The sequence below is a fragment of the Macrobrachium nipponense genome, chromosome 33 (genome assembly GCF_015104395.2).
Source record: "Macrobrachium nipponense isolate FS-2020 chromosome 33, ASM1510439v2, whole genome shotgun sequence".
NCBI lineage: Eukaryota > Metazoa > Arthropoda > Malacostraca > Decapoda > Palaemonidae > Macrobrachium > Macrobrachium nipponense.
Window position 1 is genome coordinate 41,141,093 of NC_087219.1, and position 22,185 is coordinate 41,163,277.

Sequence of the window (22,185 nt, forward strand, 5' to 3'; positions counted from 1 at the left end):
TTGGTGTAAACTGTAGTCGCCAACTTCTGACTCGTCTTCGTGACAAGGACGTCGAGGAAGGGGACCCGATCGTTGCTGCTGTACTCGACAGTGAAGTTGAGTACAGCACCAATACAAGGAGGAAGAAGCAGCCATGAAGAAAATAATAGAGGAACACATCCGCCCCATGGAGGAAGGAAAGAGAGTGTCCCTCATTATTTACTACAAGAATCGGTGTACGAAGGACCTCCTGATGAAGAACAACCCCTCCCCGCCGGTAGGAGACCCCCTGAAGCAGTCCAACGTCGTCTACCGATACGTATGCCCCTCCCAAGGATGCCCTGGGATTTACATCGGCATGACGACGATGTGCCTGTCAAAAAGGATTTCCTGCCACGCCAAGGAGGGCGCCATTAGGCAGCACGCCCTTGTAGTACACCACAGAAACATCACGAGAGACGACATCGTCAGGAATATTAAGATCCATCGGGAGAGGGTCTCCTAGAAGCGCTGCTCATCCTCGAGGAAAAGCCTCCCCTTAATACCACCCAAGAAGCGTTCCTGATACTGACGTGTGTGAGGAGGACCACACCCCTCCCCTCCAACGAAAGTACCAGCGCGCATGAAACGAACACCGGACATGAGAATAATACCAGGGTGACGTCACTCAGGTAGAAGCCAATCAAGAGGCTCCCGGTGATACCCCCCACCTGAGAAGGTCTGCAAGACTTGTCAACGCCCGCCGTGTGAGTCACCTTCCCGGGAACCAATGAAAACCTGACCTGCCGGAGAGGTGCTCTGACCGTACTCAAGAGCTCGCAACACCACGATAAAAGGAGATGGACTCGCCACTGGAATTTAGTCCCTCAGCAGTTATCGCTTGATAATGTCCTGTCGATCAGGAGGAAACGTCGCGTTAGAGAGAGAGAGAGATGAGAGAGAGATGAGAGAGAGAGAGGAGTGACGAGAGAGAGAGAGAGAGAGAATTGTATAAGTAATAATAAATCAAATGACTCAACCGAATTTTACCATGCCCTTTGGTGCATTGCTCGCCAGTCTAAGCAACAACGAGAAAGGCGTCATCAGAAAGATAGAGAAGACTCTTTACAAGATTAATAGTGCTGAAGCAGCAGTAATTTTTAACAAAACATGACTACGAGAGGGTCTCCTTCTGAAATATTAATAATAATGTTACTGTTGTCAGTATTTATTTGTATATTGGTCATCTTCTAGTTGTTCAATGGACACAACCCAGTTTAAGTGTGCTTTCAGTAATTATGTATTTCATGTCTTGTCAGTAGTAAAACGTGGAATAGTAGGTCAAAATTATGTAAGCTTTTTAACTTAGTTTTTTTTTTTCCTGTCTGATTGCTTGAAGGTGCTATGTGTCTGTTTCGTTTGCCATTGTCTTTTTATGGTTTTTCATCTGCTTATTTTCTTGAATTAGCTTTTTAATGGAACATTTTTACTTATATAGTTTTTTGTTTTATTTTGTTTTTAATGGTTCACGCTGTATGTGGAACCTGCTATGTTAATGGATGTTGGTTGTAATGTGCATTGTCTTTTATTTCTAGGCAGATTTATATGGAATGGAGAATTACTTATCGTGTTATAGGAATTTAGAATGTATCCTTATTTGGTAAAGAAAGTCTTCAGGCACTTACAATAAATATTGCTGTTGCTTCACATGTATATAACCTTCTTATGTACATTTTAATTTTTTTGCTAATTACAGTAATGTATACAGTTCTTGCCTTTAATTGAATTGATTTACATTGCAGAGAATGAATTTGAAAGTAACAGTGGCAAGGAGCCTGAGTTCTGCTTCTTTTTCAACTGCTGCTGACAAAGCAGATGTGACAGAACCTGTAGAGCAGTCTCAGAAGATGAGCAAAGCCATGAAAGCATATATGGAACGTGCTCAAGCTCATGGTAAGATATTTTACTGACTTATTTAAATGCAGGTACAGAGTTTGCAGTCACTATAGTAAGTTAGGATGAGAATACAGTGGTCCCCCTGTATTCGCGGGGGATGCATACCAGACCCCCCCGTGAATAGTTAGAACCCGTGAATGTTTGGAACCCCTATAAAAACGCTAAAAACAGCCTAGTATTTTGTATGTTAAAACTCAAGAAAAACCCACTAAAAATTTTTATACTTGGTTTTTTAATAGTTTTATCACAAAACGTGTATTTTCTGATGAAATTGATAAAAAAAAAAAAAAAAACAGGAATTTCTGGATATTTCTCATAGAAAAATACCGCGAATGTGCAAATTTTCCGTGAATAATGTGGGGGAAACGTTCCCGAGAGAAATCTGTGAATGTGTGAGTCCGCGAATCCGGAGAATATGAATAAGGGGGTCTACTGTGTAGTATGAATACAGGACTTCCCCGGTTATAGGTGGACTCAGTTAAGGCGATCCAGTTTTATGGTGCTTGTCTAACCCCATAAAATCGGCAATTTATGCCGTCATAATGGGCTGAGTTTTGGTTATTGGTGCCATAAGGTAGCAATAATAGAGTTATGGCACTATAACATACCTAATATAGGTGCCATGAACCAAACTCAGTGCCCTAAGTGCCATAAATTGCTGAGTTTCAGTTAATGGCAGTTTTCCCTTATCAGCATCTTGCAGATAACTGGGGACTGCCTGTATTGTTTTATATTATTCCCTTATTTTTGTACATGAAAACTTACCCAGCAGATATATACTTAGCTATAGACTCGGTCGTCCCGACAGAATTTCAAAACTCGCGGCACACGCGACAGGTAGGTCAGGTGATCCACCATTCCCGCCGCTGGGTGGCGGGATCCGGAACCATTCCCGTTTTCTAAGACAGATTTTCTCTGTCGCTGGAGCTAACAACATCATCTGTTGTTCGTTCCTCCATTTTGGATTTCTACTCGTTTGCCGAGAATTTGGATTGGTTTTTTGGTGACGTATTCTGTTTTTTCTCTGGCTTGGCATACGCTTATGTGGACTGTTTTTTCGACTTTGATTTTGACTGCTCTTTCACGATGTCTGACGCTAAGGCTTCACCTATGTTTAGGGTTTGTAATAGGGAGGATTGTAAGGTTAGGCTGCCGAAGTTGGCGGTAGATCCTCATAGTATTTGCTCTAAATGCAGAGATAATGAATGTTCTTTTAATAACACCTGTATTGAGTGTGAGAATTTAACAGAGCTTGAGTGGAAGGAGTTATCTTCTTATGTTAGGAAACTTGAGAGGGATAGAATAAGGAAAGCTTCGGTTAGATCTTCTAGTAGATCTGGTTCTCTAGAACAAGATTTTCATAACTCTCCTGTTACTAATGATTTTCCCTTAGCCTCAGCTGCTTCTCCCGGTATGGAATCCAAGGATTCTTCCTCTGAAAGGGAAAATGTTAAAGCTTCTATCAAGAAACTGCAAGCTCAGTTACGAGCGTTAAACGAAGGTAAGAGTGGTGATAGTGATTTGTGCAGTGTCCCCAGTGCAGTGGAGGGGGCGTCTGACCGGTTCCTTATTGCTCCTAGGCCTAGACCACTTTTCAAAACTCCCAGGACCAAGGGAGGAGGAAGTCGAAAGCCGCAGGGAGGATGCAGAACATCCCCAACGGTCAGGCGTCCCTTCGGCAGATCCTGATGTAGCGTCCCAGGCTTGCCTTGGGATAGCCGCAGAAAAGGCATCCTAAGGGAGTGCTTTTCGGCCTCGGATTCTTCCTCACCTAAACGAGGATGGAGTTCTGCCTCTCAATCTCGCCCTTTGAAGAGAGCCTGGAAGGCTCCTAAAGGAGACGCGGCTGATTTAGCCCAGGAGCGTTGTCCTGAGTATTGGCCCTCTAATCCTAAGAAGACAAGACAGGAGGAGTCCTCTTTTCAGGATCACTACGAAGAAGTTCCTGATCAAACCTACAGGAGCAGTTATCCTCTCTGGTAGGCTCCTTCTCTAAGGATTCCGGACAAGGAGGAAAGATGTTTCGCTTCCTGTTAAGAGTTCCTCTAAGCGCCCCCCCTCTTCGGCTAGGAGAGAGCCCTCACACTCGCCAAGGCGCTTTATCTCCTTCGTATAGAGACTCTTTGGACAGGAGTTTTTCTCCTGACAGGCGAATTCCTTCGCCTTGTAGGCGCTCTTCCCCAAGAGAGAAGCGCCCTCTTTAGACAAGGTTTCGAAACCTAACAGAGGCTCCTCTACTCATCGTCAGGAAGTGCGTAGCCTCTCTCCTTCTAGATGCCTAGAATCAAGGCAAGAACAAGATTTGAACCAGGAGTCAGTCAGGCTCAAGGAGTCTGTCAGACGCAAAGAAGGGCGCCAAGAGCCTTTCAAGCGCCAGGATTTAGGGCGCCAGGAGTCAGTTAGACGCCAAGAGTTAGGGCGCCAGGAGTCTTTAGGCGTCAGGAGTCAGGGCGCTGGGATCCTCTCAAGCGCCCTGAATCCTCAAGCGCCCGAATAGGGCGCCAAGAGCCTATCAAACACCAGGAGTCTTTGGGATCTCAGAGGGATAGGATCAAGAGCTTAGTAGGCGCAAGAATGTTTTTGACTGCCAGGAGCCTCATTCTTCTTATAGGAATTTTTCTCCTCCTTCGACGGCAAATAGGAATTTGTCGAAGACTCAGCGCACTCCTTCTCGAGAAAGGAGTACTTCTCCCGGGAAGAGCCCTATCACTTCCAAACGGTCTCCTTCAGTTGGGCCTTTGGAAGAAGTGTCGGACGATGAGAAGCCCTTAGATGTAGCAGTCTCAGATTACAAGAGGCTCTCACTGCTTCTTCTTAAGGAGTTCGGAGACTTCCTTCACCCTGCGGATCCTCCTTCACCAGGATCTCTTATGTCCAGTACCAGAACTCATAAGTCTTCGTCGTTTGTTAAGATGTGCCCTGCACTATGCATGAAGAAGGCTTTAAAGACTTTTTTGGAATGGCTAACTTCGAGAAGGGAAGCTGGTAAAACAGTTTTTGTTCATGAAACTTACCTGACAGATATATATATAGCTGTATTCTCCGAAGTCCGACAGAATTTCAAAATTCGCGGCACACGCAGTGGGCGGTCCAGGTGTAGTACCCATTCCCGCCGCTGGGGAAGCCGGATAATCAGGAAACTATTCCCATTTTCTATCATATTTTTTCTGTCGCCGGTCGGTAAACAACTGTTTACAGACCTCCGCCTAGGATTTTGAAACTTCATTAGCCGCTTAAGTATCCTAATTATTCTTTCGATTATTGACTTGGATTTGTGGCTAGGCATACGCTATCGTAAATTTTTTCATTGCATTTGATGTCTGAAGCTAGTTAGCCTAGTTTCAGACTTTGTTGTCTGCATGGGGTAAGCTGAGGCTACCGGAACTTTCGGTAGACACTCGCTTAGTATATATGACGTTTACATGTTTTCTTTGCATAAGTTCAATGTAATTAGTGTAATGTGTGACTGATTACGGAAGAAGTAGGATTCATGTACGCATTTTAGAGCGTGTTAGAATCAGGAGTTTTCCTCCACAGTAACAGAAGTTAGAAATAATGAACCTTCTAACCTCCTGTAGATTTTATTTTGCCTAACCCTGGTGGTATGGCCTTTACGGGCCCTCGAAGAAGTAGTCTGCTAGAAGCATTACATCAAGTAATCTTTAGACTAAAGTGCTCGATCTCCAATCAGTGTTGTGAAGTGTAGTGCCCCTTGTGTTGTGGAGGGGGCGTCAGATCGGCCCCATAATGCCTCTAGGCCTGGACCTCTGTCGGACTCCCAGGACTCAGGGAGAGGGCATGTCGAAAGCCGCAAGAGGGTTACGGGGGGCTCCCCACCGATCTGGCGTCCTTCGGCAGGACCTGTTGACGCTTCCCAGGCTGCTAAAGATCGTGCACGTGCACGAATCTTGAAGGATTGCTTCTCGTCCTCCGAGGCGTCCTCCCCGCGCAAGGGTTGGAGCTCTCGGAAGGACTCGCGCCCTCTTTAGAAGCTTTAGAGAAGAGGACGCTTCACGTCCTCTCTCTTGTCACGAGAGGATGAAAGAGTCCTGTGCCCTGTCAGGGCTCTCAAATTTTATTTACATAAACGAAGGAAGTAAGAGGTCCTTCGGGTAATTTATGGTGCTCAGGAAGAGACCACATCTACCCTTTTCGAAGAATGCACTGGCTCTTTTCCTAAGGGACATTATTAAGGAGGCTCATTCATCTTGCCAGAAGAGTGATTTGAGCCTCCTGGGAGTGAACGCTCATTTATACATTATTAAGGAGGCTCATTCATCTTGCCAGAAGAGTGATTTGAGCCTCCTGCGAGTGAACGCTCATTTATACATTATTAAGGAGGCTCATTCATCTTGCCAGAAGAGTGATTTGAGCCTCCTGCGAGTGAACGCTCATATACATTATTAAGGAGGTCTATTCATCTTGCCAGAAGAGTGATTTGAGCCTCCTGCGAGTGAACGCTCATGAAGTTAGAGCTGTTTCAACCTCGCTAGCATTCCAAAAGAATATGGTAATCAAGGACATTCTTGATTCCACCTTTTGGAGGAGCAACTCAGTTTTCGTCTCCTCTCCTCATGGCGCTCCGTATATGTTTTGTAACGTTCGCTTTACTTCGAAAAAGGATGTTGTTCAAGCTGATAAGTTTGACGTCCGGCAAGCTGCTTTGCACAGTCAAACAACTTATGTCTCTGGTTCGGCATAAGAAGGGCAATTTAGACGTGAGGAAGCTTTTGGAGGTGCTCGACGTCCTACAAGTAGAGACGTTCTCCAGGACGCTCGGCAAGCACCTTGCGAGGGGTGTTTTCGGGACGGCTCGGCGTCCCCTCTGCTGAGTGTGTTTGTTCTGCAGATGTCCTTTTGCATTACTTAGACGCAAGTTGTCGCACAGGCGGCCACTGTCTTTGTAAGAAGGTATGAAGGTCTTTAAGGCCCGTCTTGAAGACGAAAGCCATACGTCTTCCTTAGTGTTCACACACTTCAGGAAGCAGCGTTTGCGGGCTTCTCCATGGAGGACCTCGCATGAGGACGTCCCTTGAAAAATCTTCAACGTCATACGCAAAACGCGGTTCATCATAACATTGAGATGTTGCAAGGTCGCTCGCCAGGACGCCTCTTGGCGGGCCTTGCATGCATCAGGGCGCTCAACGAGTTCCTCTCTGAAACGTTGGTTCAGAAGGCTGGTGTTCTCTGCTCATAACACGCTCGTAAAGCTAAGCCAGGGACGTTTTTTGAGGACGCTTTCCAGGACGCTAAGCAGGACGCCTTTGAGGACGCTCGGCAGGACGCTTATGAGGACGCTTTTGTGGACATTCGCCAGGACGCTTCGGTGGAAGCTCGGCAGGACGCTTTGCGAGAGAAAAGACTTGTAGAAGGCGTCTTATTTGCTGTTCAGGACGTTTCTTAGGACGCTTGACGCTTTATAAACGCTCGTCAAGAGGAGGTTTTTTCAGGACTCTCCACAGGACATCCTTCCTTTACAGAAATTTTTAAAAAAGGATTCGGAGTTAGCGGAGAGACATACCCGAATTTTTCTTCGATCCCGTCTTCCTCTCTCATCGATTTCTCTGAGAATCGAGAAGATTTATATACTCGGATTCCTGGGTGACTTTCGGTCATGTTAAAAGGGTTTTTCCCCTATTAGCAAAGTGCTAATAGTTTTTGTCAAGTAAGGACGTTTTCCCCATTGTCAAGATACTAAACGTTTTGTCATTTAAGTGGGGGACCCCTCATAAATGGGGTAGTTCTCATTGACATAGATTTTAACGTTTTTATCGTTTAAGCGGATAAACTCATTAACAAATTTCGGAAGAGCTCTCATTCATTTTCAGAGGCTCATCCGGGGAGTAAGAAAAAGACTTGTAGACTAGATCCAGGAAGTCTTATGTCCAATATCATAAGAACATTGAACGGTCCTTTTCGATCCTCGGTTCTCTCTTGATGATCTCTATTCGAATATTACTCCCTTTTCTTGGCAAAGAGTCTTGGCAAAGAGTCAAGGAGTTCTTTTAAAAAAGTCTCATTCATTAGAACGTGGACAGTCGTTTTCCTTTCTTTCTCTCTTCCTCGTCGAGGAAAGATGTAGTAGAGAATTCGATTGTTCAAATTACTACAATACTTACGTAGTTTATCTTTGCGTCATTTTGCTAACGCCTCTAGGGCGCATGGGTCAACCGTCCATATACGCATATCGTAGTTTACCATCTGCGGATAGAAAGCCGAAAAGAACGGTTGTTCTAATGTATTTAATTGACACTCCCTTCAACCTTCCAAGAGTTTTCGGAGTAAGAACAACTCTTCAGGTATCGTTACGACAACACCAACTCAGTTTGTATTTAGCGAATTTTGTTTCGTTTAATATTGCTGCTTGAGAGTTTTCTTTGCTCGATAAGTTCATACTATCCCTTCGTAAAAAGGAGTAGCTGGCAACTCAGGCAGATAGTGCGGAGCGATGAACAAGGCTGCTCTGCTGTTACTGTGATCTACGCAGTACCGGCTAGCTCGGTGACATGCGCGGTTGGTTACTTCTCTCTCCCTGGCGGGAATGGCTGAATAAGCCGTCTCTCTGCCCTACAATCATGGATTTTAGCCTCGGGTTGATGAAATTTCTAGTAATCATGAATGAACATGCCTTCCGTTTACTTAGAAAATTTCAACAAGATATCTCTTATACTTGTTCGGTGCGGGTTTACCGCACGGTAACAGAATTCTGTACGAATCTACCGCGGCATAGCACTATAATAATGCTCTCATGCTTATGCAAAGCGCAGCCTTATTTAGGGAAGGAAGCAGGCTGAGTGAGGGAATGGATGAGTTTGCTGGGGACCATTTCCTCGCTGGAGAAGCTTGTTTTCCCGGAATAAACACCAATTCAGACCTCTACAATTTTTCCTCACAAAGAAATTGGAATAATTCTAATTTTCTCTCAACGGCTTGAGGATCACCTCGGGTGATAGCGAGAGGGTGCCAGACATCCGAACAGAGGAACAGATGTTCTGGCACATTGTCTGAAAGAATTGGAAGCCAAATTGGTTGGCTCTCCAGTTCCTCGAAGGGTGAGTTTGGATCGAGTGGCCCAAATCATCTCGGATAATTTCTCAGCTCTCTCATAGCTCAAGAAGAGAGAGTTGTTATGGGCTTGGGGCACGGAACGTAACGATCCTCAAGAGGTTCGTTAAACTAGTGCACGTCCGTGCGGGTCTTCTCGATCGAAGGCAACAACTACTGACGTCTGAGTAATCCTCACTTAGAAGTATGTCGAAAGTTGAGGAGAGACGGAGGGCGTCCTTTCGTTAAGTTTTTCGTAATATTGAAGACGAAGGAGCTTCCTCTTAAGTTGTTCCCTTATTCATGATCCTAGAGGATTAGCTTTAGTCGCCACATGTTGGCCTCTAAGAGGTTGGATTCACAGAGGTCAGGTAATTCAGAGAATTGTCCAAAGACCCTTCCCGAGAGAATCGGTGTAATCTAACATCGTCACTTAGTGAAGTATCTAATATCTCTCCTCTCTGAGTCTGAAGACGTTCAGACTATCGAGAAGCGATAAGATCTTCAAGATTAATGGCAGTCTCTTGGCCAAGGCAAAGCAGGGCTGCCTATTTTCAATGTTCAATCGGAGGGGGCCGTTTCTGGAGATAGTGAAGGGAAATGACTGTTCCTCACCTCGACCTCTGTGAATTCTTTATCGGTTCTATCTTTCCGTATGAAGTATGAGATAAGCTAGAAGTCCTAACTATTGTAGAATATGCAAATATGTTGTTGACGGCCTCTAGGCTCAGAGATTCGGTTCTGTCAAACAACAAAGCTTCACGATCTTTGAGGTCTGGGGAGATCTTGAAATTTTCTGGATCGTAGGTTCCGGCATGGAACTTAGACGTAGTCTGAGTTTCTGATGCCAAAAGCATTTCGAACCTATCCTTTCTGCGAACTTAATACACGTGACCAGAAAAAAAGGCTAACATTCTAACGCTCTAGCCACGGCAAAGAGGGTTAGTGAGGTTTTAGCCATCATCAGAGGGTTTTTAGCTTTAAAGGACATAATGCGGTCTGTCCTCTAAGCCTTCCGTTCTTGATAAGAACGAAAACCTGTCTAACCCTTGACCCGAAGGCTTGGAGACCAAGGGTATGGCACAAATTGTTGGGCAAGGGCATTAGAGAGTCCTGTGCCCTGTCGGGTCTCTCAAGTTTTATCTTGATAAAACTATAGAAAGTCGAGGTCAACGGACAATCTGCGGTGTTCCGTAAAAAGGGACCAGACTGGTTCATGTCCAAGAACACCCTGGCATTTTAGTCAAGGAGTTCTTTGAAGAGTCTCATTCATTATGTTTGCATAAAGATTTGAGATTTTTTCTTAATATGAATGCTCAAGAGGTGAGGGCGCGGCCTCGGAAGCATTTCATCAGAGCATGACACAGTAAACATCCTGAGTGCCACGCTTTAGCGAAGCAACTCTGTGTTCGCTTCACACTCCCGACGGGATGTGAAGACGACATTTATTGAGATCTGTAAGTCGCTAGGACCCATACATATCCGTAGATATTATTGGGGGCAGCAAGCAACACGAATCCTATCCTATAGAAAAGGGATAGGTGTGCTTTTAAACTTTAAAGGGTTGGTCGCTTGAGGCGCGTTCCTTTTCTTTAGCCTAGAAGTTATGGAACTAACTTTGATAGGTTAGGTCAGGTGGTGGTTTTAGCTTCGTTGCCCTCAGAAGTATGGTCATATGGTCTAGTCACATTGTGGTCACGCCCCCGTTGACAGATCATCTAGAGCGCACCAGCATTACAGGTCTCTACCTCGCTGGCAACTCTAGTAATGCAGAAGCAGACTTTGGTGACAGTAATCACGAAGTCGGCTATGCTAACAGGTGAGGAACCAAGATGGGTATCATCTACTTAATTTAGTTTCCCAAAAATCCTATTCTGTCTCTTCCCACCATCCGAAGGTGGGATTCAGCTACATATATATCTGTCAGGTAAGTTTCATGAACAAAATGTTATTGTTATAATACAATTAAGTTTGTTCATACTTACCTGGCAGATATATAATTGAAGTGGCCCGCCACCACCTCCCCCTCAGGAGACAGTGGCCACTGATAAAATATGAATAGAAAATGGGAATATTCCTGATATCCGCCTCAGCGGCGGGAATGGGTACTACCACCGGCCGCCCACTGCGGGTGCCGCGAATTTTGAAAAAATTCTGTCGGACTTCGGAGAATACAGCTATATATATATCTGCCAGGTAAGTATGAACAAACTTAATTGTATTATAACAATAACATTTTTCCTGTCCTCCTTCCAAGTTAACAGGAAAATCTGGGAGGTGGTACGAGACTGTGGAATAATGTATATTTTACTATGCAATTGCTGTACCATTCATTTCCATGCATTTAATAAAATCACCTATTGTGAATGCATCCGCATGTGTCGCCCTGTATCATGAACCCTGCACATGCACATGACTTCTTCTTGCTTCTCTTGGCGCGAGCTGCACGCCCTGCAGTGCCTCTGTACATATTTACCTTTTGCTGCTTGGAATAAAGAAATCTACGACTCGGGATATTATTTCTCCCATCCTGCAATCTTTCGTCTTCTAATGCAAGACATAACCACCTATCACCATGGCGCAGTGACGAAACCATTCAGCATTTTCAAGGAACACCGGAATCAGCATTCAAACCCAGCCGCCATTACCCCTCGGTTGCCTTTGGATTTTACAGTGCTAGTGCGGTGTTTATGATATGTTCATGCAGTGTTTGTGTAGTGCCAGTGCAGTGTAATGTCAGTGCTTTGATTTTAGTGGGTTGTATTTTTCTTGTGCCTTCCCCCAGCTCTACGGGTACCCTTATTTCCATATCCAGCTACAGAGCCCGAGGCACATCCACCCACGCTCATCATTTGCCATACACTGCCGAGTGCCGACTCATTTTTTTCAACGGTCGAGTGGTCGCTCCCCACTCCCCACCCACCCGACCGCCCACCCCCCAGGAGCCCACTCAGCCCACTCTCCACCGCCTGCCAGGATTCGCCGCGCAGATTAAGAATTATTTACAGTAACTTTTTAATAAAAACTGTAGAAAGTCTTCCTCATTGTTCTTCTCTTCCTTTAAACTGCAGTTGACATTGCAGAAAACTGTTCATAATGGCTTCTGCTTCACATCAAGACGAGCCTGGGGATATGCAACACGACCAGGACCCTGAGGATCGCCAGTTGCCTTCACACCCAGTCTCACCAACAGACTGTCTAACCCTTCCAGGTTTTGCATCGCTGGAAACCCCACCTTTGCTCTCACCGCACCTGAGTATACCGCCTCCCACAGCTCCAAATACGGAGTTAAGGCTCCTCATCAAGTACCTGGAGGAATCTCGACAGGCCGAGTTGGCTGCACGTCGGAGAGAGGAAGAACAACGTCGTTATGAAGAGGAACAACGTCGTCACGAAGAGGATCTACGCCGCCAAGAGGACAAACTTTAAGAAGAGAGGGAGGGAAGCTTCAACGTTTCAACCGCATTGTTGCAGCTACTTAGCGTCAATTCAGCCCAGCAGCAAGCAACACCAGCGGACTCGCAACAACTTCCCACACAGTCCTCAGTGCCATCGTCCACCCAGCCACCACCCCCACAGAAAGCCATCGCCCAGACCCGCCGCCCGTTACGTCCTGATGCCACATACCAAGTGTTCAGGGAATGGCGTAGACGTTGGGATGACTACAGTGTGATGGTGGACTTAGGGACATTACCTACCAGGAAAACAGATGATACAGCTTCGTTGTGCCTCAGCCTGGAGACCCAAAGAATACTCGAGCACACGCTCAACGTACCACCAGACACGGATCGGAGTGTTGACGAGGTCTTGAATATTCTCCAGGAACACATCAAGAACCTGCGAAAATGAAGCTCTACACGCAGGGACTTGCTCTCCTGCAAGCAGAGGGAAGGGGAAAGCTTCAGCGACTTCTATGTCCGACTGAAGCATGTAGCAGAGGAAATCGACGTCTGTCCTGGCCATTCTGCTGTGTGTGAGGAGACTCAGCTGAAGATGATCATTATCATGGGAGTCAGGGACGAGGAGCTCACTCAGAAACTCATTGCCCTGGACGCTGCAGCTTCATTGGCCTCCATGGTTAACGAATGTCGCTCCTATGAGGCCACACGGACAGCCACTACCGCCATACGTGCCCCTCCTTCTAAATTTGTGTCCGTCTCCACGTATACAAAAAATCAAAGACAATGGCAACAGGGGTTCTACCTTGCTACCAACCTCTAACAAGGGACACTTTATGATGCCCTTCCTGCACAAGGAAGCACAGCTCAAACAGGTAAGTGCCCAGCCAACGACAGTGTATGTGTAACTGTGGCTGCAAAGGACAACTGGCGCAGGACGCCAAAGTGCCCCGCCAACAAGGCCACATGCAGACACTGCGGCCGAGTGGCCCACTATGACAAGTACTGCCGTCAGCAGATGAACGCCAAGCAGGGCAGCCCGCCCAATGCCACGCCCCCTTCTAGCAAGCCCTCTAGCTGACGCAAGGTCGAGACTCCTTCTTCATCAACTGACTCCTCACCATCACCTATATCCATCGCCCTCACCTACAGGGGTGAGACATCGAAGTTAATGATGCTGCCTGACACAGGAGCTGATGTATCAGTGATGGGCCCCCAGCACTTGGAACTCCTTCGCATTCCCAGGACTGAGCTACAGCCTCCTGCAACATCAGTGACACTCACGGCAGATGGGTCAAAGATGACACCTACTTTAGGAACCCTTAAGGCCACCTTGTCCTTGGCCAAACGGTCCTGCCTCGCCACGATTCAAGTCCACGAACGCGTTCAGATGCCACTCCTGTCCTATGCACTTTGCAAGGAGTTGGCCATCATCATCCCGCCAGGCTTTCCGTGGCCCATCCTACAGGTCACCCACGTTAATCGATGCAAGGAGCTACCCCTGCATGCTGACACGACCCCTGCTGAGGCCCGAGAGCATTTCTTACAAACCTTTCAGGACATACTCGTGTCAAAGGAAGACCTTGAAGCAGCTCCACTGAGGCCGATGGCAGGCCCTCCCATGAAAATCCACCTTAAGGAAGACGCGGTCCCTTTCGCCATCCACACCAAGGCAGATACCCTACGCTTTCCGCGAACCTGTCAAGAATGAATTAGACTCCATGGTACAACAGGGAATCATTAAGCCTTGTGGAGATGAGCCATCGGAATGGTGCCACCCTCTAGTCGTCGTTCCTAAGGCCAAGGGAGTTCGAATCACAGTGGATCTACGAAGCTGAACGCACAAGTCTCCCGTCCAGCCCACCCTTCGCCACGCCCTTAGCTGCTGTCCGTGCTGTCGACTCCACCGCCAAGTTCTTCACCACCGCGACGCTCTACATGGCTACTGGCAGATGGAGCTAGCAGAAGAGGACCGCCACCTCACCACTTTCATTACGCCTTATGGACGCTTCCAGCATTGCGGGACCTATGGGCTTCGCTGCCACTGGTGATGGATGCCTATTGTTACCGGGGCCCGGCGACTCTAGCTCTCCAAGGCATGAAGAAGTGTGTCAAGGTTGTTGATGACATTCTCATCTTCGACGATAACCTACTGACACACTACCACAGGATCCACGAATTGCTCACCCGCTGCCGCAAAAATGGCATCACTCTCAACAAAGAAAAGTTCACAGTGGCAGAGACCAGAGTGAATTTCTGTGGCTTCACTCTTTTCCGAAGGAAGGAAATTGCTGCTGACCCGGGACGAGTTTGCTGCTCTGCAAGACTTCCCTACACCATCCAACCTGACGGACTTACGTTCCTTCATGGGATTAGTAAACCAGTTGGCTGAGTTTACCCCAGATATTGCCCTGACTGCACAGCCCCTTCGACCACTCATGAGCCCCAAGCGCTCTTTTCTTTGGACACCTGACCATGACCAGGCCTTCAAACGTGTGAAACAAGCACTTTCAAGCCCACCTGTTCTTGCGTCTTTTGACCCAACCCTGCCAACCATTCTCCAGACCGATGCATCTCGCCTCTACGGAGTAGGCTACGCTCTCCTCCAGGACCATGGATCTGGACATCTCCGAGTAGTCCAGTGTGGATCCCGCTTCCTCTCGCAGACGCCGAAACAAGGTATGCAACAATTGAAAACTGGAGATGCTTGCAGTATCTTGGGCCCCCTCACAAAGTGCTGCCTATACCTCAAAGGACTGCCAAACCTTCACCCTGCAAACCGACCATCGCCCACTGGTGCCTATCATCAAACAGCTACACGCTGGACATGGTTGAAAACCCACGGCTCCAGCGAATGAAGGAGCGCATGTCGCAATATCAATTTACTGCAGTGTGGCGCGCCGGCAAGTCTCTATGCATCCCAGATGCACTTTCTCGTGCACCAGTCAGCTACCCCACCTCCGAGGATATGACTGGCTTCGCTGAGGTAACGGCACATGTCAGATCTGTCATCAACGCTACAACAGCTTCCCAGGACGAGGATGCCCCAACCATTGACGCCGACCGGACCCTACAGGACATGTCGATAGCAGCACAGGCCGACCCCACCTACGTTCGCCTTCGTGACTGCATCAGTTCTGGGTTTCCCACGAATCGCTACGACCTACATGCATCCTTATCACCGTACTGGAAGCTGCGAGAAGCCCTCTCTACTGATGGCAACCTCGTGCTCTATGGGGCAAGAATACTAGTTCCTGCAGCTCTGCGTCGCCACCAAAATTCCCTCGCCATGACTCCTGATGTCACCGTGGTGTCGAGGCTACCAAACGTCGGGCTCGACAAACCGTCTTCTGGCCTGGGATAGACTCGGACATCGCCAACACCGTCGCTGCCTGCGAGCCGTGCCAAGTCCTGCGTCCCAGCCAACAACGGGAGCCTCTCCACAACGACGACCATCCATCCAGGCCCTTTGAGTCGGTATCGGCGGACTTCTTCCAGGTAGCTGGGAAGTCCTTTCTTGTAGTCGCCGACCGCCTCTCTGGCTGGCCTGTGGTTGTCCCTTGCAAGGGTGACACTACTGCCTCCTCGACCATACGGCACTTCTGCTGCTACTTCAGAGAGGTGGGTGTTCCCTTACGCCTGCGCACCGATGGAGGACCTCAGTTTACCAGCAAAGAATTCGCCGACTTCACAGAACGTTGGGGTGTACACCACATCACCTCGTCGCCACATTACCCACAGTCTAATGGACACGCTGAGGCCGCTGTCAAGCACTTGATCCTCAAAACGGCCCCCACAGGAAACATCGACTGCGAGGATTTCGATCGTGGTCTCCTTGAGTTGAGAAACACACCCAACCAGTCTGGTCGCTCTCCTGCCCAGGTACTGTATGGTCACCCTCTCCGTACATGTGTGCCTGCCCATCCTCAGTCATTCACAGAAGATTGGCAGGAAAAGGCCCATGACTGCGACCGCCGAGCCGCTGCCAGAGCTGCTCAGGTGCAGCGCAACTATGACGCCCACGCCCGCCCCCTGCCCAGGCTTAATGTGGGCCAACATGTCTGTCTCCAGGACCCGACATCCCACCGATGGGACACAGTTGGGATTGTCATGGGTGGTGCATGATCACGTGAGTACGAGATCCGTCTCCCAAGTGGTCGAGTGTTACGTCGGAACCGTCGCTTCCTATATCCACTGCCCAGCCCCAGTCAAGTTCCCAACTCTGATCTCCCTGTGGTCCCTAGCCCAGACATGGAAAAGTCATCAATTCCTCCAAGCCCCTTGCAGGTCCCCAACCCAAAGATGAACAGGCCTACATAATGTACATATCTACAAGTAATTTGTTTAGTACGTTTCAAAAACGTACCTTTCTGTTTTGAACGCAAAAGGGGGAAGGGGAGGTGTGGAATAATGTATATTTTACTATGCAATTGCTGTATCATTCATTTCCATGCATTTAATAAAATCACCTATTGTGAACGCATCCGCATGTGTCGCCCTGTATCATGAACCCTGCACATGCGCATGACTTCTTCTTGCTTCTCTTGGCGCGAGCTGCACGCCCTGCAGTGCCTCTGTACATATTTACCTTTTGCTGCTTGGAATAAAGAAATCTACGACTCGGGATATTATTTCTCCCATCCTGCAATCTTTCGTCTTGTAATGCAAGACATAACCACCTATCACCAGAGACCAAAGAGCCTATGGGATTAGGCCTCCCATCATCCGCAGACGCCGATTTTGCTTCTTTGGTAGACGCATCCAGGAGGAAGTCTTTGCTTTCTGCGAAGGAAGGCAAACTTGGGCCATGTGTGAATTAGATCATCTTCTTAAGGGCCTCTTCAAGACTTTAGAAGTCTCAATTTTAGGTGGACTTGGCCTTGGGAGCATTAGCTAAGAGAACCCAAGACACCGATTTCGTCTCTATGAGAGCTTTCAAGTGTTCTAGCTTGCCTGGACAGAGCAGTTATGGATGGCTCAGTAGAAGTTGCCTCTCTGTTTGGAACAGGAGTGTTAAAGAAGAGATCGGTCTTTAGCTCTTTTCTAGCAAGAGCCGTATCACCTCTACAAAGATCCTCTCTTCTTTTCGCTCCTCTCTCTTCACATCTGTTCCCGCAGGAGACTGTTAAGGAGGTAGCAAAATCCTTAACAGAGAAAGCAACCCAGGATCTTCTCACACACTCTGCTAAGAAGTTTAGACCTGCTGTTCCTATTGAAAAAAGAGAGAAACCCTCTTTTGTGCAGCCCTTTCGAGGTACCTCCTCTTCTAGAACCCCTCTTAGAGGTCGCAGACCAGAACGAAGGAGTAGGCCATCTAGAAGGTCCTTCGGGAAATCTAGATGAACAGAGAGTCCTCCAGACAACAGTAGGCGCCAGACTACTTCATTTTGCAAAAGTCTGGGCGCAAAAGGGAGCGGATTCATGGTCCCTCTCGATCCTGAAAAAAAAAAAGGATACTTGATCCCCTTCAGGGAAAATCCTCCCTTGACGACAACTCCAAGGGAGTTATGTGCAAGATACTCAGATCCGGTCCGAAAGCTGGCTATTCTTCAGGCAGTGGAACAGATGATTATCGAAAGAAGCAGTAGAACTGGTACAAGATCTCCAGTCTCCAGGATTTTACAATCGGTTGTTCCTGGTACCAAAAGCATCGGGAGGATGGAGACCGGTGCTAGATGTCAGTGCTCTGAATTTCTTTGTGATGAAAAAGAAATTTTCGATGAAGACGTCTTCTTCCTCTGTTCTGTTCGTGCTCTTCCGTCCAGGGGATGGATGGGTCCCTGGACCTTCAAGATGCGTATTTCCATGTGCCAATTCATCCGGCATCGCGGAAATATCTAAGATTTGTGTTTCAAGGGAGAGATATTTCAGTTCGAGCGATGTGTTCGGACTTTTGACTGCCCCTCAAGTCTTCACGGACATCATGAAGGAACGTAGCTTATTGGCTACATCTGGAAGGACATAACAGGATTCCATTCATTGATATCTACGATCGGCTTAAGGCTAAAAGAGACCCAGTCGGAGAAAACAATGTCTTGGAGGACCTTACTTTACTCTGAACTTGACAAAGTCCCTGGGACTTTTAGTTCAATCTCGAGAAATCCGCATGACTGATCCCCAGCAAAGCATTGTATATCTGGGGATTCAGATGGATTCTCGGGATTTTCTCAGCGTTTCTGTCGCAGGAAAGAAGAGAACGCTGCTTGGAAAAGGTGGCAGTCCTCCTAAGGAAAGAACATTATTCCGCGAGGGAATGGATGAGTCTTCTGGGGACCCTCTCCTCGATGGAACAGTTCGTTTCCTTAGGAAGACTACACCTCAGACCCCTTCAATTTTATCTGAAGGAGAGATGGGATGGAAGTCTCAAGAACTGGGAGAAACCTTTCCAATTTCGAAGAGAATCAAGGAGGATCTCCTCTGGTGGTTGGATCCACAAAAGCTAAGCAAGGGGATCTCCCTTCACTTAAAGAACCCTCGCCTAACGTTATTTGCAGACGCCTCAGATTCGGGGTGGGGAGCGACCTTAGGTTCGAAAGAAGTGTCAGGTACTTGGGAAGGAGAACAAGTGTCCTGGCACATAAACAAGAAAGAACTAACAGCCATTCATCTGGCTCTAGTTCATTTCGAGGAACAAGTCTCAGGTCTGGTAGTTCAAATTCACTCGGACAATACAACAGCCCTTGCATATATAAAGAAACAGGGGGGTATGCATTCCTTCTCCCTGTACGAGTCAGCAAAGGATCTTCTGATATGGGCTCAGGAAAGGAAAAATTTCTCTTCTCACAAGGTTTGTGCAGGGAGAGAGAAATCCGGGCGGATCTGTTGAGCAGAAAAGACCAAGTCCTACCCACGGAATGGACACTCAATCTTCAGGTTTGCCAACAACTTTGGCATCTGTGGGGAAGACCCAATATAGACCTGTTCTCGACCAACAAGAACTACAGGCTGGAAAATTATTGCTCCCCGATCTCGGATCCGCAGGCAGTAGCCGTAGACAGCTTTCTGCTAGATTGGACAGGTTTAGATACATACGCCTTCCCTCCTTTCAAGATAGTAGGGGAAGTATTGAGGAAGTTCGCCTGCTCAGAGGGAACAAAAATGACCCTAATCGCTCCCTTCTGGCCAGCTCTCGACTGGTTCACAGAGGTACTGGAGGTGATAGTAGATTTTCCAAGATCGCTTCCACTAAGGAGCGATCTTCTCAAACAGCCCCACTTCGACAGATTTCACAAGAACCTCCCCGCTCTAAGTCTGACTGCCTTCAGACTGTCGAATGGACTCAAGTCAGAGCAAGGGGTTTTTCGCGCGAAGTTGCGAAGGCTATTGCAAGAGCCAGAAGAGTTTCCACCTCTAAGGTTGTATCAGTCGAAGTGGGAGTTGTTTAGAAGATGTGTAAGAGTAAGAAAATATCCTCTTCCAGTACCTCTGTATCTAAGATCGCTGATTTTCTTCTCTATTTGAGAAAGAGTTGTAACCTGGCAGTATCAACAGTGAAAGGTTACAGAAGTATGCTGGCTTCAGTCTTTCGACATAGAGGTCTAGATCTTACAAACAATAAAGATCTTCATGACCTAATAAGGTCTTTTGAAACCACGAAAGACCAGAAGATTAATAAACCTTGCTGGAACTTGGATGTGGTCCTTAAGTTCCTAATGTCAGAAAAAGTTCGTACCTTCTCACACAGCTTCATTTAGAGACAACTAGAAAGTCCTTATTTCTATTCGCATTAGCAACAGCTAGAGAGTTAGCGAGTGCAAGCCTTGGAAGGTAAAGTTGGTTTTAGGAAGGATTCAGCGGTTTGCAACTTTAAACCACTTTTTCTAGCGAAGAACGAAAATCCCTCAAAACCATGGCCTAGAAGCTTTGAGGTAAAAGGACTTTCTTCAATAACAGGAAAAGAACTAGAGAGAACTTTGTGTCCAGTCAGGGCACTCAAGTTCTACCTGAAGAAAAAAGAGTTATTGGGAGGTACAGAAGAAAGTCTCTGGTGCTCGGTAAAAGATCCTAAAAGAACTATTCTAAGAATGCCCTAACGTTTCTTCATAAAGGATGTGTGATAAAGGAAGCTCACCTTACGTGCAATGAAGAGCACCTCAAGATTCTCAGAGTAAGAGCACATGAAGTGAGAGCCATAGCTACGTCAATGGCCTTTCACAAAACCTGGTCTCTTCAGACTCTGATAGAGTCAACGTTTTGGAGATGTAACTCTGTGTTCGCCTCCAATTATCTGAGACGTAAAAATTTCTTACGAAAAGTGCTTTGCTCTGGGAGCGTATGTTCTGCGGATTCAGTGCTGGGAGGAAGCTGAGGCTAATCCTTCTTAACTTAGTTTAGTGTTAAAATTTTTCTTTCGGTTATTGGTGGTTGTTTTATTGGTTGATTGTCAGAGGGAATACGGGACCCTCTTGCAATTCATAGGTTATAACAGTACTAACATGGTCAGGTGATCGGGATTGGCTTCAGTGCTCCTTGTGTTTACTTATAGAAACCTTAACTCTGTCATGTAAGAGGGATAGTCCCCATTGATATGACAAAGGTAAAGGCTCTACCATGTAAGTGGGTCAGCCCCCATTGGTACGATCCAGAGTAGGCTCTGTCGCGTAAGCGGGCTAGCCCCCATTGACACGATCCAAAGAGTTATTCAGCCATAGGTCCATACCTCGCTGGGACTCTTGAGGCAGGCAGACTCATAGACAGTAGTCATGAAGTTTCAGCCCAATCAGGTAGGAACCATGGATTATTATATCCAAGAACATATGTTGTTTTTTCCCTGTTTTTTGTTTTTTTATGTAATTTCATAAATTATTATGATTATGTTTAAGCTGTCTCTTACCCTTCACCAAGGGTAAGTTTTCATGTACAAAAATGATATTGTTAAGATACAATAAAGTTTTGTACATACTTACCTGGCAGATATATACGATTAATGGCCCACCCATCCTCCCCTCAGGAGACAGGTGGAAGAGAAAATCTGTCTTAGAAAACGGGAATGGTTCCGGATCCCGCCACCCAGTGGCGGGAATGGTGGATCACCTGACCTACCTGTCGCGTGTGCCGCAAGTTTTGAAATTCTGTCAGGACGACCGAGTCTATAGCTAAGTATATATCTGCCAGGTAAGTATGTACAAAACTTTATTGTATCTTAACAATATCATTTTTCTCTTCATATCTTGATTTTCTTGATTTAATGAATCTTATTTTTTTTACACCTGATAAATTTTCTTTTCACATTTTCAGATGCTTTCATGGCAGAGCAGATTGCTGAATATGAGATAGGTCGACGACATCTTGCCAACATAATGGGAGAAGACCCTGAAACATTTACAGATGAAGATAAAGATGTAAGAATTTGAAAATGAAATTGTCTTCATTCTTTTCATTTGAAAATATTAATGTACAAATAATTTTGTTCATGAACTTTACCTGACAGATATATATAGCTGTATTTTCTGAAGTCCGACAGAATTTAAAAATTCGCGGCACACGCAGTGGGCGGCCAGGTGTAGTACCCATTCCCGCCGCTGGGAGGCGGATATTCAGGAAACTATTCCCATTTTCTATTCATATTTTTTTCTGTCGCCGGTCGGTAAACAACTGTTTACAGACTCCGCCTAGGATTTTGAAACTTCATTAGCCACTTAAGTATCCTAATTATTCTTTGATTTATTAACTTGGATTTTGTGGCTAGGCATAACGCTATCGTAAATTTTTTCATTGCTTTTGATGTCTGAAGCTAGTTTATCCTAGTTTCAGACTTTGTTGTCTGTCATTGGTTAACGGTGAGGCGTACCGTAACTTTCGGTAGACACCTCGCTTAGTATATATGACG

At 46.6% G+C, this 22,185-nt stretch overlaps 1 protein-coding gene across 1 annotated transcript in view; it reads left to right on the forward strand.

Annotated features, from left to right (window-relative positions):
- Nucleotides 1-1,734: 1,734 nt before the first annotated feature.
- The window catches only part of LOC135203112 (small ribosomal subunit protein uS9m-like), a 140,888-nt gene continuing 120,437 nt past the window's right edge, over nt 1,735-22,185 (forward strand). Inside the window, exons 1-2 of the mRNA XM_064232745.1 lie at nt 1,735-1,911; nt 21,594-21,697. Of these exons, the coding sequence (XP_064088815.1) occupies nt 1,764-1,911; nt 21,594-21,697 (252 nt within the window). The 5' untranslated portion in view covers nt 1,735-1,763. The remainder of the gene's footprint in view (nt 1,912-21,593; nt 21,698-22,185) is intronic.